The sequence below is a fragment of the Rousettus aegyptiacus genome, unplaced genomic scaffold, assembly GCF_014176215.1.
Source record: "Rousettus aegyptiacus isolate mRouAeg1 unplaced genomic scaffold, mRouAeg1.p scaffold_m13_p_20, whole genome shotgun sequence".
Taxonomy (NCBI): Eukaryota; Metazoa; Chordata; class Mammalia; order Chiroptera; family Pteropodidae; genus Rousettus; species Rousettus aegyptiacus.
The window spans coordinates 93,940-111,117 of record NW_023416296.1 but is presented as its reverse complement, the minus strand read 5'-3'; the positions used below and the strand labels follow the sequence as shown (position 1 = coordinate 111,117).

General features: G+C 64.0%; 1 protein-coding gene across 10 annotated transcripts in view; it reads left to right on the top strand.

Moving 5' to 3' along the window:
* DIP2A (disco interacting protein 2 homolog A) overlaps positions 1–17,178 on the top strand; it is a 62,038-nt gene that overhangs the window by 22,611 nt on the left and 22,249 nt on the right. For 8 of the 10 annotated variants that reach the window (XR_004956158.1, XM_036238078.1, XM_036238081.1 and 5 more), the window contains 12 exons: positions 1,731–1,850; positions 2,626–2,823; positions 6,067–6,158; positions 9,292–9,402; positions 10,446–10,569; positions 10,840–10,949; positions 11,289–11,391; positions 12,616–12,680; positions 12,817–12,910; positions 13,852–13,971; positions 15,322–15,436; positions 16,304–16,443. Coding sequence is in view for 9 of the 10 variants with exons in the window: in XM_036238078.1 (XP_036093971.1) it covers positions 1,731–1,850; positions 2,626–2,823; positions 6,067–6,158; positions 9,292–9,402; positions 10,446–10,569; positions 10,840–10,949; positions 11,289–11,391; positions 12,616–12,680; positions 12,817–12,910; positions 13,852–13,971; positions 15,322–15,436; positions 16,304–16,443 (1,392 nt within the window). In the remaining variant the exon portion in view is untranslated. The remainder of the gene's footprint in view (positions 1–1,730; positions 1,851–2,625; positions 2,824–6,066; positions 6,159–9,291; positions 9,403–10,445; positions 10,570–10,839; positions 10,950–11,288; positions 11,392–12,615; positions 12,681–12,816; positions 12,911–13,851; positions 13,972–15,321; positions 15,437–16,303; positions 16,444–17,178) is intronic. The other 2 variants (XM_036238080.1, XM_036238082.1) reach the window with 2 other exon arrangements.

Genomic DNA, 17,178 nt, shown 5'->3' with positions numbered 1-17,178 from the left:
TCCCGCCCAGGGCGGCGGGCCCGCGTGGGGAGCCGCGTGACTCCAGGGCGGGTGGGGGCGTCGGGTGACCGAGGCCGCTCACAGTGGAACGTGAGGCTGTCACACGTCCGCTCGCACGGGGCCCTTCCGGCCCGCTGTGAGCCCGTTGGTGCCTCAGGTAGTTAAGAACCACGATGACTGACAACCAGTGAGAAAAGAGCCATCGCGCGTCCTCCCTGAAGACGGCGCAGGGCAGGTGGGCAGACAGGCGTGGGGTGGACAGACGCAGGGGCGGACGATGGGCGCCGGCTGGCCGGCTCGGGAGGCGACAGACGCACAGGGCGCCAGGGCTCGCCTGCCGCGTGAGGCTGGCGTGCGGAGTCGGAGAGCGGCTCCGCGGCCGTCGCAGTGAACGCCGTCCTGGTCGGGACGCGCGGGCGCCGTGTGCCGCCTCGCACCTCCCTGCAGCACCGAGGACGTGCCGGGGCAGCCCGATGGCGCTCCGGGTGACGGGGGACGCGGCCACGCCGCCTCGGGGGGCGGGGGGTGGCGTCTCAGCATCCGCACGCGACATTCCGGTGGATTCCAGCCAGGGAGCCCGGTGCCGAGTCACGAGGAAGCCTCGCGAGGCTCGAGGGCAGTGTGTCCGCTCACGCACAGCCACGCCCTCCCCGAGCGCCCGTGCCCGGGAACGGCGCCCCAGCCTTCTCGGCAGCGGGGGCCGGTTTCTTGGGAGACCGTTTGTCCACGGACCCTGCTGGGGGCGAGGAGGGGATGGTTTGGGGATGATCCAAGCACATTACGCTCATTGTGCACTTTATTATCCTTACATTGTAGCATGTAGTGCAATAACCGTGCAGCTCAGATGCCGCCAGACGCAGGTGTGCGTTAGAAGTCCGTCGAGCCACTTGCCACTGTAAAGCCTGCCACCAGATGCAGCTTAAGTGTCACGTGCCACTCGCCGACAGGGTTGTGCCGGAGTCTAGGCAGTCGCGGTACCACGGTGTCCGAGCGGTCACCCTCGCGGCTCGCGCTCGGCTGTGTCTGCAGCCGCGCCCCAGCGCCGCCTCGGGTCCTCAGGTGCTGGGTGCCCGTGGGAGCGTGAGCCGAGACCCTCGCGTGCGCAGCCCCGGGTGGGCTTTGCGCCCGCAGGCGACGGGCCCGAAGGGACGTGGCCGCAGACGCAGCCCGTGCGCGTGGTCTGGCCCTGTGCTGGAGGGCGGGCGGGCAGCGGGCCGCGGGGGGCTCGGGCCTCCTGGCTCCTCGCCGTGGCGCTCCAGCTCCCTCCGTGTGTGCACTTGTTTCACTGGCAGACGGGTCGTCTGAGGGCAGAGTCGCTCTCCTCCGTCTTTTTGCTGATGCGACATCTCCTAGAACAGTGCTTCTCAGTGATTACTAAGGACGCGGAAGAGCTTTCATTTTGGGTGCATAGCATCTCTTGGTAGCTATCGTATTAGAAAATAAAACTAAAGATTTTTTTTAAATGTTTATTAATTCATTTAAAAATAACAGTCGTAAATTCATATCTTAACATAAGTGGCATATTTATGAAAAAAGGGAAAAAAACGATAAAGTGGTGAAAACTTGGGGAGGAACAGGCTTGTTTCCCGCGGGGGCCGGTCTGCCTCGGGCTGGCGTGACGGCCGCATCTGGGTTTCGCGTTCGTGCAGCCAGTCGTGTGACCTCGTTTGCGGGTCCCTCGCTCCAGGGGCGCGGCGTGTCCTGGCCTCAGCACCCCTCTCCCCTGACAGGTGTCCCTGTGAACAGCAGAGTGTCCTCCAAAATCCAGCAGCTCCTGGACACCCTGAAGCGGCCGAAGCGGCCTCCGCTCACGGAGTTCTTCGTGGACGACGGCGAGGGGCTGCTGGAAGGTGGGCGTCCTCAGCGCGGGCCCGCGGGCGTCGGCGGGGTGGCCCGGCGTTGCAGGCGAGGCCGGCATGCGCCCCACGGGGCTCGTCGCGCTGGCCTCCTGACACACTGGGGCGGCTGCCCTGGCCGCGGCCTCTGGCCTGCGTGCGGCCCTGAGGTCAGCGCCGGGCGAGTGGCTGCGGGCCGGCCCGCTGTGCGCAGGCGGCCGGTTTCCCGTGCTCTCCGCCCCTCCTGGACCGCGGTTGGTGCTTCATCAAGAACGTCTGAGGTTTCCTTTTACTTACATTAGGAAAACTTTTAGTTCAACTCCAGAGCTGAACGGCTCCTCCCATGACTTTATAGTATCGTACTTTCGGCATCGTTTTGGCCCCTTTCCAGAACTTTAGCTCCTTAGGAGAAAGGAACGTGCACGTCACAGCGGCGGTTTTTTCAGATGCACAGACTGGCGTGACGCGCTCGCTTGCGCCCTTTGTAAGCGGAGACCCACGCCTGCTGCTCGGGCGTCCTCAGGGCCGGCCGTACCCCGCGGAGGCCTGGCCACCACTGCCGCTGCCCCGGGGTTCGTCACGCGGGGTCGTGGTCACCAGGGTCTGTCGTTATTCGTGGCTGAATCTCCATCTGTCCTTCGGTTGGTCTGTGACTGCCATAATAACGGAATCAAAACGTCATCGCAACCTTTTCATAGATGGCGTTAAAAAAAAGACAAAATCAGGACACAGGCGGCAGCGTGGGCGTGGCACGTGCGGCGCTGATGTCCGGTTCCGGTTCTGATTCCAGCTCAGCCACCGGATCCAAATCAGCCGAAGCCGGAGGGGAGCCCGACGGAGCTGCTGACGGGGGAGCCTCTGACGGCGGGCACAGCCTGGCCGCCCTCGCTGCTGGCCGCCCTGCAGCGCTGGGGCACGGCGCAGCCCAAAGCCCCCTGTCTCACCGCCCTGGACACAGCCGGGAAGGCCGTCTGCACCCTCACCTACGGCAAGTGTCGCCAGAAGGGGGGTGGGCGCTGGTGCTGCGTGGCCCACGACGCAGACGCGCCGGCCCCGGGCGTCCCACGCGGCCGTCTCGCGGGGCCGCGCCGCGCCCCAGGGCCCCGCCCCCGCCCGACAGTGGCGGGCCACCGCTCGGCTCCCAGGGCTTCGCGGCCAGACCTGCGTTTCTGACACAGCGGGGTTCAGTTTGGTGCAGAGGGACTCACACAGCACCTATTTTCTGCGTTTGGCACCCTTTGGTTCCATGTTGTGTTTCTATGTAACAGTCGTGTTCACACAGCGAGCACACTCCTGCGACCCGCACGCAGCTCGGCAGCGAGTCGCCCCCGGGCCCCAGGCCCGCGCGTCCGCTGCAGCACGCACCCCCCGCCACACGGGCACGCCGCCTCGCCAGCCGCCGACGCCGTCGGGACCGCGCGGGGGCCGGTTGGGCGCCCGGGGGTCCCCGCCTCAGGCTGTCGCGCACCGTGCTGTCAGGGACGTTCTCATGGGGCGGGACCCTGGCCGGGTCCGTCTGCCGGGTCCGGCAGCTCCCCAAAGCGGCCGCAGCATGTGCACTCCGCCCAGAGCCGTGTGCCTCCCCGGGGCTGCATGGCCCCCGCCGGCATCCGCCGCGGCCCGCGTGCTGTCGGGTCAGGCTGTGGCGCGGCCCGTCGGGTGTGGCCGTGACACGCCGCTGTGCCTGCGGGGTGCGCTCCCTCCCTGAGCCGCTTCTGTCCGAGCGCCGTCCTTCCCACGCTCGGGTGCGCGTCTCTGGACGCCCGTTCCGCGGCGGCGGCGTCTCCCGCCTTTGGGCAGCCTTCCGAGACTCCGCGCGTGTGGCTTCGCGTAGAGGCAGTCTTACTAACGAGCCCGGTGTAGCTGCGTTTCCTTTGTCACGGTGCCACACGTCCTGTTTAGGAAGTCTGCAGACCCCAGGTCGCAGAGATGTTCTCCCTCCTTGTCTTCTGCACACGGGTTTCACACTTCACGTGCCCGTGCTGTGGTGCTGCGTGGTTCGTGTGCGGGGCCGCTCTGTCCTGCAGCAGCCGGAAAACGCGCCTGAGCCTTTGTTCGTGGGCTCGTTCTGTTTCGGCTGAGTGTGCCGTCTGCGCCCCTGATCGGTGGCCGCCCTGTGGGCCTCGCGTCTGGTTGGGGGGCCTCCAGCCCCAGGATGGGCCCTAAGATCTCCACGAGCGTCCTCGGCCCTTTGCACTCCACATGAACTTGCAGACCAGCTCGCCAGTTTCCAGGAACATCCTGCTGGGCTATCGATGGGCACTGCATGGACCCTGTGGATCCATCTGAAGGGAACTGAATCGTAACTGGAACGTTTCCCCCGCTTTACGGCCTTCTCTGACTTCTCGTAGTGACGCTTTCCTTTGCGCACGGAGGGCTCGAGCGCCTGCATTGTCTGTGCTCATCGTGGTGGGTGCCCGCTTGCCGCTTGCGGAGAGGCGCAGCTGACCTGTCAGGTGGTGGGTGACCCTGTGTCCAGCGATCCTGCCGACTCGGCTTGTCAGTGAACAGCTAGCCCCTGCGTGCCCTGCGTGCCCTGCGGGCAGGGCTGACCCGCCGGCCCTTCCGACACTGAGCCTTTTGCCCCCCGTCTTGCGTCCCTGCACAGGCTGGAGCGCCCAGCGCCGCGGAGCGGTGGCCCCCCAGTCGCCAGCAGTGTTTGCTGAACTCCGATTAAGGGAGTTCTCTTCAGTTAACTAAAATTTTCCATCGTGGATCGGCACTGGGCATTGAATGACATCTGATCATTTTCTTCTCTGCTGAGAGGATCATGTGGTTTCTCTCCCTTCCACCATCAAATTCACTAATTTGATGAATTACTTAATGTGCAAGCGTTAAGCGGTCCCTCGTCCCTAGAATAAGCCCGACTTGGCCGCGACACCTTGCCTTTTTAACCAGTCTGGGTTTACCTGCGCTGTGTCGCTAAGTGGGGTCACGTCTGCCCCTCGGGGAGGCTGCTGCGACCCTCCGGGAGGGGCTCACGGCCCACCTGCGAGGGCCCCGTCTGTCTGTCAAGTGCAGCTTCCAGGTCGAGGGTGCTGTGCCCGGAACCTCCCCGACGCGCCAGGGTGGGACGGGGCCTTGTGCTTCTGCTCAGCACTGACCCCCGTGACAGGTGTGCTCCGATCCGCTCACGGGTCTTACTCGTGCCCGGAGGTCTCTGCTGCTTCTCGAAGGCCCGCCTCACTCTCGCGTCCTCCCTGTCGAGCATCCGCAGCCGTCAGGCGAGCGCCCCACCACCGTTTTCAAGTCGGCAGTCAGACTCGGCCCTTTCCTCGCTGGCCGGCCCCTCACTGCCACCCCGCTTGCCGCTGCGGCCTGGCCTCGCGGCCCGCAAACTCCCCGCGCAGTGTTCGCCCCAGTGGCGGCCCGCGGGCGAGGAGGCCTGGGCGCTGGGCTGTTCGCGGTGAGCCCCGTCTTCGTCTTCGATGGTGGGCGTCCGCGGCCCTCAGCTCTCTGAGGGCACCGTGCGGCGTTTGAGAAGTCGGACGCTCGACCGTAGTTGCGCCTTGGATGCCAGTGCGTCTTTGCCCTGACTGCCTTTTAAAACTCTTTCTTTGGCTTGCGTCTGTCCTGTCGTGCTAGTTAGGTGGCTGTTCTTTGAAATTTGCCTGCTTGGGTCCACAAGGCCTCTCGAATCTATGGAATGTTGTCTTTCAGCGGTTTTAGAAAAGTTACAGCCGTGGTCTGTTTTTTTAATTTTTTATTTTTGTTATTTATAATACACACTACCACATTATCGTAGTCAACATAACTAGGAAGCAGGAATGAGCAAAAATGTTTGTGTAAACTTCATGGAGCTGAAAATAGGTAATGAACAACTTGTAAATGAAATCTGCTGTTCAGACACGTAGTTAAGGACGCGGAGATACATTCACAGTGCAGCGTTAATTGAAAAAAGCAGGGTGACGTATGGTCTCACTTCTAGGAAATTGCGCACACGTGTGCCACGTGCACACATACGTGACAGGAAGAATGCTGGCCGTCCTGTATTCTAAATTTCCTGTAATGAAACCCTGTGTTTCTGTGTTAAGAAAAGCAAATCTGTTGTTTTTTAAGAGAGAACCGTGATGTTCGTTACAGCATGGTGCAGAACAGTTCCGTGCTGGGAAGCCCGATCTCCCAGTGGTAGAGGAGGGGGGCGCGTTGCGGGGTGGGGTGACGCCCGGGTGAAACGTGAATTGTTCATCTCTTGAGTTTTACGTTGCTTAGTGTTTTTATTTTATTTTAGGCAAACTTTGGAGTCGGAGTTTAAAGCTAGCTTACACTCTGCTTAATAGACTGGCTAGTAAGAGTGAACCACTACTTAAACCTGGAGACAGAGTAAGTAACTAGAACGCACCCTCCCTGGGGGGGGGCGCACGGAGACCCCGCAGCTGCGCTGCTCCGGCGTCGGCGTCCGCACGGGTCGGCGTGGAAAGCGCTGAGCGGAAGGGTCGTGGCGATGGTGCTTTATCTCCCTCGGTGCTTCTCCGCTGACTCTTCTCCTTTTCTCTTTGACTTCGTATACGTTGATTTTAACAAAAGTATCACCATCAGATCTTACTAAATGTTTAATTTCCAAAACGTTAAGTTTTGTGAGGAAACGTTGACCCCGTCTTGAAGTTTTGAGTGCTTTCGGTCCCTCTGTCCCTGTTCCGTGTGGCCAGGCAGCCCTGCTCTGCTGCCGGCCCGTCCCCCACCTGCACAGCAGGCCGGAGGCTTAGTTCCTCGTCCTGTGCTGCCCCGGTCGGCAGCAGCTACACGAGGCTTTTTAAATTAACCAAAAGTAAGTAAAACGAAATATTTAGTTCCTCGGCCGCACACGCCACATTTCAAGGGCTCGGCCGGCACGTGCGGCGCTGGCTGCTGCCCGGGCTGCCGCGGGCGGCGGTCAGTGGTGTCGTGCGGCGGGTGCTGCCGGCCAGCGCCGCTCCGGGCAGATGGCCGACGGGGGCGCCCAGGGCTGCCGGGAGGTCCAAGGCGGGAAGCAGGAGGGCACGGCGACGGTGAGCGCGCTCCCCAGCGGACCCGGGGCGCCCCCGTGAGCGGGGCTGCCGCCGTCAGATGCCGAGCAGCGAGATGAGCCGACAAGTGACAGAGTTTCAGGCCCCTGTCAGCACCTCGCTCTCTGTAAGTCAGCGGGAAACTTCCAGGACAGGAGACAAGCAAGGGGCAGAGAAATGAAAGGGAGGAAAGAGGAGGGGGAGAGCAACGAGCAGACTTGGGGGGAAGCCAGGCGCAGAAAACAGAGATTCAGAAAACGAGCATTAATGCTCCTAGAGAGCAATGCGGAAAGTATCGCTCCATCGATTCAGTAAAATACGCCAGTAGGACAGACCCAGAGGCAGATGGTAGGAAGGAAGAATGGTGTGGAAATGAGACTTGACCCAGAAGGCCCGAGAGCTGACCAGCAGGAGTTCCGGGAAGGGAAAGGAGAAGAGAGGGTGCCCCCAATACGGCAGGACGCCCGGGAGGGGCGCGGGGGGGACCTGCACGTGGTGGCCCCACGCGGGGTGCGGCGGGGGGCAGGGTGGCGGGGCTGGGGGCTTGGGCAGAGCCAAGGGCGCCCGGCTTCACCTGTGTGCTGTCCCGGGCCGGCGGACGTGAGGCTGGCATGCGGCATGTCCTTGGACACGCAAGACCGGAGCTCGCTCTCGGGAAGTCCCAGAGCAGGTGCTTCAGCCAAGTCAGTGGGTGGGGCCTGGTCACCAGCCAGCAGCCCAGGCAGGCCCCGGAGGCGGACGCCCCCGGGGCGGGGAGCTGGGCAGCAGCTGGTAGAGCTTCTGAGCGCACCTGACTGGTTGGTGGTGGCCGGGCCTCCTGCATGCACGGGCCGCGCTGCACAGGGGCGGAGAGGTGGGGACGCCGGCGGCCGTCACCGTCAGCCCTCCCGTCAGCAGGGAAGGGGCGGTGCCGCTGGCTGTGCGTGCGCAAGCAGCCCGAGGGCGACGCTTGCGGGCCGCGGGGCTCTGGCGGGTTCTAGGAACCCCCGATCCAGTCTGTGCGTCAAAGCGAATCCGAGAATCGCTAGTTTATTTTCCTGAAAAAAATACTTGCAGGGACAAGACTTCCAGAAATCTTCCCGACTTGGGAGAGAATCCAAACTAATTGTGACGATTGACAGAATTGTAGTGAGTTCACGATAAGAGATGGGTGGCAGGTTCATCCTCTCGTGAGAACATGCTTGTGAAAGCAAACAAAGAATTCGTTTGTAATGAATTCTCTGAAGCGTATTTTCCATACCAAACATCTAGTCCCAAGGCTGTAACCCTCAATTCTGGGACGGCCACTGTCAACAGCTTTCAAAGGAGAGCTTTGCCCGTTTCAACAAACTTGCTGGAAGCCTGTTCACAGGTTTATCGTTACACCTCAGATCTTGTCTTACGAAGTGCAGGGTTATCCGGTGCCCACTGGTTTGTGTCCAGGGCCCTTTGGTAACGGCCTGCTCAGATGCTGTCCGACTCCTCACTGCAATTTCAGACACACCAATCACTCTGTTCGGGGCTCACCAGAGTCTTACCCCATGCAGAGCTCTTGAATGAACCAGATTATTATAAGAAATGGAAATCGGAAGGAGTGAAAGAAGAGGAGTAAAGGCTAAATAAATAATCATCTACAATAACAAGAAGTAAAGTTGGTACCTAAATATATTTTAAAAAACAAGCAACGTAGGCGTAACATTTAAAAACGTGAGAGGAAATAACAAAAGGAAGATGTAAAATGTGTAACGTGTTCGCCTTGGGGAGTGGGGAAGGGCAGGGCATGGGGCATTACTTTTCATCGGTATGTTTTGTTTTGCCATTTTAAATTCTGTGTTTTATAAAGAATTTAATGAAAATAGAAATGTGAGATAAAATAGAACATGTAATTTACACTGGTAGCCTGCGAGCAGGTGGGCGGGGAGGGGGGACCCAGGGGGAGGAAGCCACTGCCGGGCCTCGGAGCCGTGTGCACCCCCCCCTCCCCCCCCCCCGTGGACGAAGGTCTGTCAGCTGCTGCTTCGGAACTAGGACTTCTTTCGGAAGTGATTCCAGATGTAGCTCGATCCCTTGTCCACTTTTCATGGTGGCCTAGGTGTTTGTCACCTGGGCTCATGGGTGGTGGGCGACAGCCCCTCTCTTCCTTCCCAAGTTGCTGCTGCCCCGACAGTCAGAGCGGGCAGAGCCGGACCCACCCCCGGCCGGACCCACCCCCGGCCGGACCCGTGCGGGAGGCCTTCAAGCCAGCGGCTTAACACTGCTCTGTTGTACGTGGAGGGAGTGAAGGCCTCAACCTAAAAACTGTTAGGAGCTGCACGGTGGAGGAAATTTAAGGACCAAGAATTAGCCCCCAAATTTCATTTCCGAACTACACTCGAAAAGCTGTAAGATGATCTGAAATGTCTCAATTCCGAGCAATCAGCAGCTGTTCTGAGCGTCGAGGCGCCACAGCCGCTCACAAGCAGACCTCATGGTGTGTCTCTGTGCCGTTGTAGGTGGCGCTGGTGTTTCCGAATAGTGACCCCGTGATGTTCATGGTTGCGTTTTACGGGTGTCTCCTGGCAGAGCTGGTCCCGGTCCCCATCGAAGTCCCGCTCACACGAAAGGTAGCGCGGCTGGGCCGGGCCTGGGCCCCGCGGGCTTCGCTTCTGCAGCCGGCTCGCCAGTTCGGTGGGGCCCTCCACGTCCGCGGGAACCGTCCGCGGCGCAGGCCGGCTGCAGGGTCCCCTTCCTCTCGGCTCCCGCTGGTGAGAAGGGGCCACTCAGAACAGCCGAGCATCTTTTCCTCTAATGAGTAGAATTTGGGATTTGATAAGATTTTGTTAAACTTTTTGTCAAAACTTTACGTTCATTGGTAATGAGTTTCATTCCTTGGGGATAAAGAGAACGTTTCTGTGGTGTATCAGAGCTGGCCTCTCAGTGACAGCTTTCGGTTTCGGGACAGACGTTTCCTCGCGTGTGAGCTCAGCACACAGAACGAGCAGTGTCTGTTGCTGACCGACGGCGGAGGTCAGGGCCTCCCGCGCGCTGGGAGCCATCGCGTCGCACGCGCAGAGCGGCGGCCCGACTGGGGGGGAAAACGCTCGAGTCGCAGACCAGGCGGCGGTCACGCGTCTGCGTGCGGGTCGCCAGCAGCAGATACTCGGAGATCTCAAACGCAGCGTTTGCAGATGAAGCCAGTACATCTAGATGGATCGCGTGTGATGACAGATAGTCAAATCCACGGACCCTTAGAGAAAACCAGAAATCGGTCAGGCTTACAAAGGGAAGTGGAGCAAGTTTACTGAGGGACCCCCAAAAGTGCATTTCCGGGTGGAAATAATTAGTGTTGCTCAAGGCCAGACCTCCCCAGGTCAGTCTGTTTCTAATGTAAATCAAGTGGAAATTACAATGCTGTTGTTTCTTGGAGTTTATTAAAATGCTAAATGTCATTTGCAAGAAAAAAGTGAGAAATTTCCCCATTATCTAAACTTCACTTTTTGCTACAAAAATATTTTTTAAATTTAAAACGATTGTTTTATTCTCACGAAAACAAAGCGTATAGGATTGGATTGTTCTAGAAGTTTTACGAGGGGTGAAAAGAAGTGCCCTGCTTTCCGCGCGTGGGCCCGCAGGGCAGCCCTGGGCGACGCGCCCCTGTCTCCCGCAGGACGCTGGCAGCCAGCAGGTGGGGTTTCTGCTGGGCAGCTGCGGCGTCGCCCTGGCCCTGACCACGGACGCCTGTCAGAAGGGCCTGCCCAAGGCGCAGACCGGGGAGGTGGCGGCCTTCAGAGGTGGGTCCCCGGCACGGGCAGCCACATCCTCCCTGCCGTGGTGTCCCCGGCACCCCCAGCGGTCAACCCGCCCAGGCCGAGCGCCTCCTACGGGGGTGTCACGGCCGGCCGGGCTCAGGTCTGGCCTCCGCTGTCCACCGGGCGCTTGGTGCAGGCCGAGTGGGGTCGGGACTCGGTGGGGCTCGCACCGCGTGTGGACGGCAGGCCCGGCGGGGGAGAGAGCGAGCTGACCGCACCCCTCTGCCCTGTCCCCGCTCTGCGCCCTGGCAGGTTGGCCTCCCCTGGCCTGGCTGGTGATCGACGGGAAGCACCTGACGAAGCCGCCCAAGGACTGGCAGCCACTGGCCCGGGAGGCAGGGCCCACGACCGCCTACATCGAGGTGACCCCCGTCCCCGCAGTGCGGAACGGAGAGGCCCGTTTGTGCCTCCGTCACTGGCTAAAGCTTCTCTTAGCTTCGCCGCAGGAGTAGCGAGCCTTGTGGCGACTCCCCAGGCCCCGCCGGGTGCCCCCCCCCCCAGCTGGTTCCCGCACTGGCTCCCAGGCTGCGCCGCTGCCCTCAGCACCCGCCCAGGAGGCGCCCCTCACCTGAGCGCTTCCCCTGAGGGCTCGCTCCGGGCGACGGGAAGCACACGGGGCGGGACATGCCGGCAGCTCGTCCTGAAACCCGCCGGCCTCCAGAACCATCGCCTGACGCCCCTTTCTCCTTGGCCTCTTGCAGTACAAAACCAGCAAAGAAGGCAGCACTGTGGGGGTCACGGTGTCCCACGCATCCCTGCTGGCCCAGTGCCGGGCTCTGACGCAGGCGTGCGGCTACGTGGAAGGTAAGGCGCGCGGGGCCCCTCCAGCCGGACGGGGCGGCCGCTGTGGCTCTGCTCGCGATGCACGAGGGTGCGGGCCACCCGGCGGCCCCCCAGGCCCCGCGCTGCCAGTTCAGGCGTGCATCGCTTCCAGGGGGCGTCCGTGCCCCCCCAGGTCGTGGCTGCAGGGCCGTTGCCCCCAGGGCAGAGCTGAGAGACGGGCCGCGCGTCTCCAGCTAAGAGGTGGAGCGGACGTGTGGGGGACATGTTCTGCCACGCCCCGTGCACCTGTGGTCGGGCCTTCAGCTGTCAGTGCTCAGATGCACACGCGAACTCTGGTCACCGGCTAGCTCTTGGTGGCCCCCATTCCCTGCCAAACGCCCGATGTCGAACTTACTCAAAAAACCCTACAGACGGACACGTGGCGGTTTTCTCCCCGTTACGATACTCAAGACGCACAAGCAAACCATGCGGCATGTCTGGGTGCTGCAGTCACAGGTGCTCGGTGCTGGGTGGGCGCGGCCCAGCCCAAGACGCCAGCAGATTCGAAAGGGGTTTTACGTCGCTCCGCATGCCGGCGCGATCATTTAAAAGCCGCGTCTATCAGGTCGAGTCCCGCAGCTTTCCATTCTCAGGCCGGCCCAGCCTCACCCCGGCACCTGTGGCCGGGGCCCGGCCTCCGGGGCCTGCGCACAGCAGCACTCCTGGCACACGCCCCCCGCCCTGCCCCCCAGCACCTGCCGGGGGGCGCGCTGGGGCGGGCCCAGTCTCCTGCGCTGAGCCTGGAGCCCGGTCCCGCAGTCACGCCTCTGAAGGAAAGGGCCAGGAGCGGCCTCTCTGAGGGGCGCCGCTCGAGCGGCCTGTGCCGCTGCCCGAAGGTGCAGGGTGCCGGCCTCGGGCGTGGGAAGTGGGGGCCGGGGGACGTGGGTGAGGAGCGAGCGCCCGTGACCGCCCCACGTCTGACCGCCGGGGCGCAGCCTCACAGCGGCTTCGCCGCAGGCTGTTTCCGGTTCTCACCGTGATGGTCAGCGCCGTCCTCTGCCGCGACCCCGCACTGTGCGGCCGTCCGCCTTACGTTCTCCCAGTAACTTGAACAGAGACCGGGGTCACCGACGGACTGGCGCGCGGCATCGGGAGGCGCTGCGGCTGCCAGAGTCTCGGTGTTCGATGCGCCGATGCCACCTCCTCTGGAAGCGCGCGCCCTGTGCGGAGGCTCAGCCAGCGGTTTCACCCTCTGTCTGTTTTCAGCCGAGACGTTAACAAACGTGCTGGACTTCAAAAGGGACGCAGGCCTGTGGCACGCAGTGCTGACGGTGAGTGCCGGGCACGGGGCCCCCGGGCGCGCCGAGGCCCTCGGCCAGGCGTCCGAGGTGCAGCACGCCGTGACAGGCGCACGGCTGCCGTCGGGCCTCGCGGCGGCCCGGGCCCAAGCCTGCCTGTCGCCCGCAGAGCGTGCTGAACCGGATGCACGTGATCAGCATCCCGTACGCGCTGATGAAGGCGAACCCGCTCTCCTGGATCCAGAAGGTGTGTGTGTACAAAGGTGAGGATTCGCCTTTCAGTGGAGAAGCCTCTCTGAGCGAATCCCGGCGAGTAGCGACCATCAGAGCCGGGCGCGGAGCTGCAGGTGGGGCTGACGGCCGGTCCCAGGCGCACGTGAGGAGGTCCTGCCTCGCCCGGGCTGGCTGCAGCCTGTGTGGCCTGACCCGCGCGCACCAGGCCCAGCCGCCCGTGGCGGGACTGTTCCGTGCCAGCTCTGTCCTCAAGCGCCATGGGCTCCGGATCTTGTTCTCTCGCAGTTTTCCTCACGCACGCCCGAACTCCAGTTCCCAGTACTCGAGACGGTTTTACCGTGAGGTCAGAGCTGTTCTCGCCACCAGCGGCATTGCTGTTTGTTGGAAGCGACGGGCGGCCCTTGGGGCCTGGGTCCACGGCCTGCTGCCTTCGACGGCCACCCCGCACCGCCCACGCGGCCCTCTGCCCTGGCGGAGCTCGGGGGCGCCTCCACACACCCGAGGCCGGTCGCCCTGGGTCGCGCTGGGTCCGGGTTTGCGCGTCCATTGCCAGTGCTTCCCGAGGGTGGCCGCGGGCCTGTCTTCAGTGGTGGCCGCCTCTGTCCTGTTTCACGGAGGAAACAAGTCTAGGGGCGGTGGCAGGAGCCCCCCCCCCCCACAGCATGGAGGGGAGGGAGGGCCGAGGCCTCTAGGGGCTTCCGTGGCGGCTGGGGGAAGAGGGGGGGCGGGCGGGTGAGCCGGGACAGGGACATGGGGGCGGCGAGGTGGAGCCGCAGAGAGGAGGCCCGAGCAGGCGGGGCCGAGCTCCTGGGGGTCCGACCGCCGAGTCTTTCTCCGCAGCTGGGGGGCGGGTTGGCCTTGTGCGAGCCTGGCAGGGGGGACGCGGGCGGTGGCCAGCCCCCCGTGTCCCCCGCGCGCCCCGCGCTTGGGGAAGGCTCGCACCGCCCTCACGCCGCCCCCTCCCCCGCAGCCCGGGCCGCCCTGGTGAAGTCCCGGGACATGCACTGGTCCCTCCTGGCCCAGCGGGCCCAGCGCGACATCAGCCTCAGCTCGCTGCGCATGCTGCTCGTGGCCGACGGCGCCAACCCGTGTGAGTGAGGCCAGCGGCCGGGCCGGGGGGCCGGGGGGCCGGGGGGCCCAGCGCCGTGATGCTGCCACTGGCCCTGGGCTCGGGTGGCACCCACACGCCTCGTGCGTGGGTTTGGCCACCGACTTGGAAACGATTCTGACACGGTTCAGAGGGCGCATGCCTGGAAGCGTCGCCTTCCTAAGTGGCCAGAGCAGAGACCCAGCTGGGGGGCCCTATCCTGCCTCCACCCTTTGGACTGCTGCCCCCCTGCCCTGTCCCCCACCTCGTCCTGGTGGGAGCACCCCCAGCCTGCCACTCTGCCTCCTGGCGGGACCTGAGCACTGCGTTCTGGGGGCCTCGGGGGACTTGGGTTTCCGCGCGGCATAAAGCGGGCGACCGGGCAGGTGGGGGGAGAGCTGTTTGCCTCGAAACTGCCCCCGACCGGAGGCTGGCCTGTCATCAGGGCCCCAGTCCGGAGTGGCCCCTGCACCCCTGTGCTCCAGGAGAGCACCCCGCCTTCCGGCACGCCACGCCTGTGGCTCTTGCCGTCCACAGCTGAGCCCAGGGGGGCGTCGGTCCTGCCCGCAGGTCACCGTAAGCCGCTCGCTCCTCCGCGCCTCCACCCACGCCCGCGGCCCGGCCGCCTGGCCATCGGCAGCCGAGCGGCAGGCCGTCAGCGGGCTCCCCTGCGCTTGGCGGCCCTGCTGCACCCACGGTCCCCGCCCTCCCAAGCCAGCTCCCCACAGAGGACTGGGGTCTGTGGGGCAGCCCTGGGGTCCTACGCAGGCACCCCTAGCCTCCTGGGAGCTGAGTTTTCATGTTGGTGGGGGACCTCTGCGTGTGGCCAGGGCCGACACCGGGGGACATGGTACAGGCCGCCCTGCAGGGAGGCATGCCAGGAGCCGGCTGGGCAGGCCCTTCTGGAGCACGGTGCTCGCGGGCACGGGCCTCGTGATGCGCCAGGTCGGGCTCCATAGTCACTCCTTGGTCACCTCCAACTCTGCAGACCTCAGGGACACGGGACAAGGCCGCGTGTGGCAGGGGGGCAGAGCTGGCCACGAGGTAGGCCTCGGGACCGACGCAGGAGTTCAAAATAGGCTTTCCGTGGGAAGTTTCCAGCTCCTGTCGGTTTGGGAAGGCGCCTTGCTTTCCTGGGAACAGCCCCCGCCCTGCGCACGAGGCCCTTGTCCCCGGTCTGTGGCAGCAGCTGACGTGGCGTGGTTCCGATGTGACGCGGAACGGGGTCGGCCTGTGCCGCCCGCGGGCCCGTTGCCGCGGTGTCCGTGCCCAGAGCCTGTCGGCCCGGCGTGTTGGCGGTGAGGTCCGGCCCCGCGGGCCACGCGCCCTCACGTCCCGCTCCGCTGCATGCAGGGTCCGTATCCTCCTGCGACGCCTTCCTCAACGTCTTCCAGTCCCGCGGCCTGAGGCCGGAGGTCATCTGTCCTTGCGCCAGCTCTCCCGAGGCCCTCACGGTCGCCATCCGCAGGTAGCCCCAGGCTCCGTGTCCGTGAACACGTCACCGCCGCGCCTGCCGCTGGGCCGGGGTGCCGCGGGGCCCCGGCCGTGCCCGCCTCCGGGCCGTCAGCACGTCCTGGGCCGAGGCGCCCACGGCCCCCTCTTCCTGCCTGGTCCCCTCCTGCCCGCCGTGGCTCCCGTCCACAGCCGCCTGGGGCCGCGGGCCACAGTAGAGGGCGGCTCCCCTCATGGGAAAAGTGCCGCCCGTTGGGCCCTGCGCCCCGTGCGCGTCCCCGAGCAGCGTGTGCTCCCCACGCGCAGGCCATGGGGGCCCTGAGGTGCGGGCCGCACAGCGTCACCGCGGCAGCAGCGCCCTTCACCAGCCGCAGAGCAGCCCCCGGCCCGGGGGGGGGGGCACCGGCCTGTGCCCCTCGGCGTCGCGGTCCCTGCCAGTGCGGAGCCGCGCCAGCACCGCCCTCACACCCCTGAGCGCAGGGCCGGGGGCCTGGGCCGCGGGGGGGGGGGCTGCATGCGGCCACCCCCCACGCGTCCCTGGAGTGGGCTGCTCTGGGACCCCTCACCTGTCATTCTGCTTACCCGGCTGCCTGGGCTCCCGGTGAGTCCACAAGACCAGCAGGTGGAAGCGAGGCACCTTTAAGCCCTTGGCAGTCACCTCGCTTCGCTTCCTGTCGCCCAGGCCCGCCAGGTGAAGGGGGGAGGGCCCCGGTCCCACTGCAGAGGAGGGCGTGGGCGGGGGAGGCACGGCCTCTCCAGCAGCGCAGGCGCCACCGCGGTCCCGCAGCTGGCGTCCTCACAGTGTGACGCAGAGCAGGCCGGGTGGCGAGGGACCCCTCCCGGGGGCTCGCCCCTCGTCAGCCAGCGCGCCTCTGTTCCCCAGGCCGCCCGAGCTGGGAGGCCCTCCTCCGAGAAGAGCCATGCTGTCGATGACCGGCCTCAGCTACGGCGTGGTCAGGGTCGACACCGGGGAGAAGCTGTCGGTCCTCACAGTTCAGGACGTCGGCCAGGTGATGCCAGGAGGTGAGCGTCCACCTGCGACGGATGACCACGGCGGTCGCAGCCGGCACCCAGAACACAGCGAAAGGTTGCTTGAAACTGCTTCTCCGTGGAAATCGGGGTTTTAGTTTATAGCATTTTTTGTTTCTTTGTTGTTTGTCGTGTAAGTTTAATGTCGAGCTAAGGAACGAGGGTGTGTTTCCGGCCTGGGACCTGACTTCCGGTTCCAGTGTTTGGGGACGAGTGCCCAGGCGACGGCCGTGAGCAGCCCACGCCCATTCGTGCTGCCCCAAGTCGCCCCTCCCGGCCGCGCAGCTGCCCCAGCTCCTCTCCAAGCCCTGCCGTCCCTTCTGGGGGTCCAGGCGGCTGTGCCGACCCAGGCTGGTGACCCGCAGAGGCAGGTTCCGCCTCTCAGCCAGTCACGCGACCCCGCCGCCGCTGGGGTCTGCCGTCCGCCCCCGGCAGGGCGCCCGGCCCGCAGGCGAGGAGAGCAGGGACTCTCAGGGCAAGACCGGCGCCCAGGTTTCGTTCCGAAGAATCACGCTGGAGCAGCGTGAACTGTATCTCTGTGCCCGAAATCACACGCCAAACACACCGTGATGGTTCCGTGGCGGCTCGACCACAAGGACGGACCATTCCACGAAGGACGCAGATAGAGGGTCTTCCTCGTTTTCGGTAGTTATGAGGAGAGCATACTGACTCTTTAAGAGATCGGTGAAATATAGTCATGGCGATTTTTCAGAATAAAAAAATAAGGGA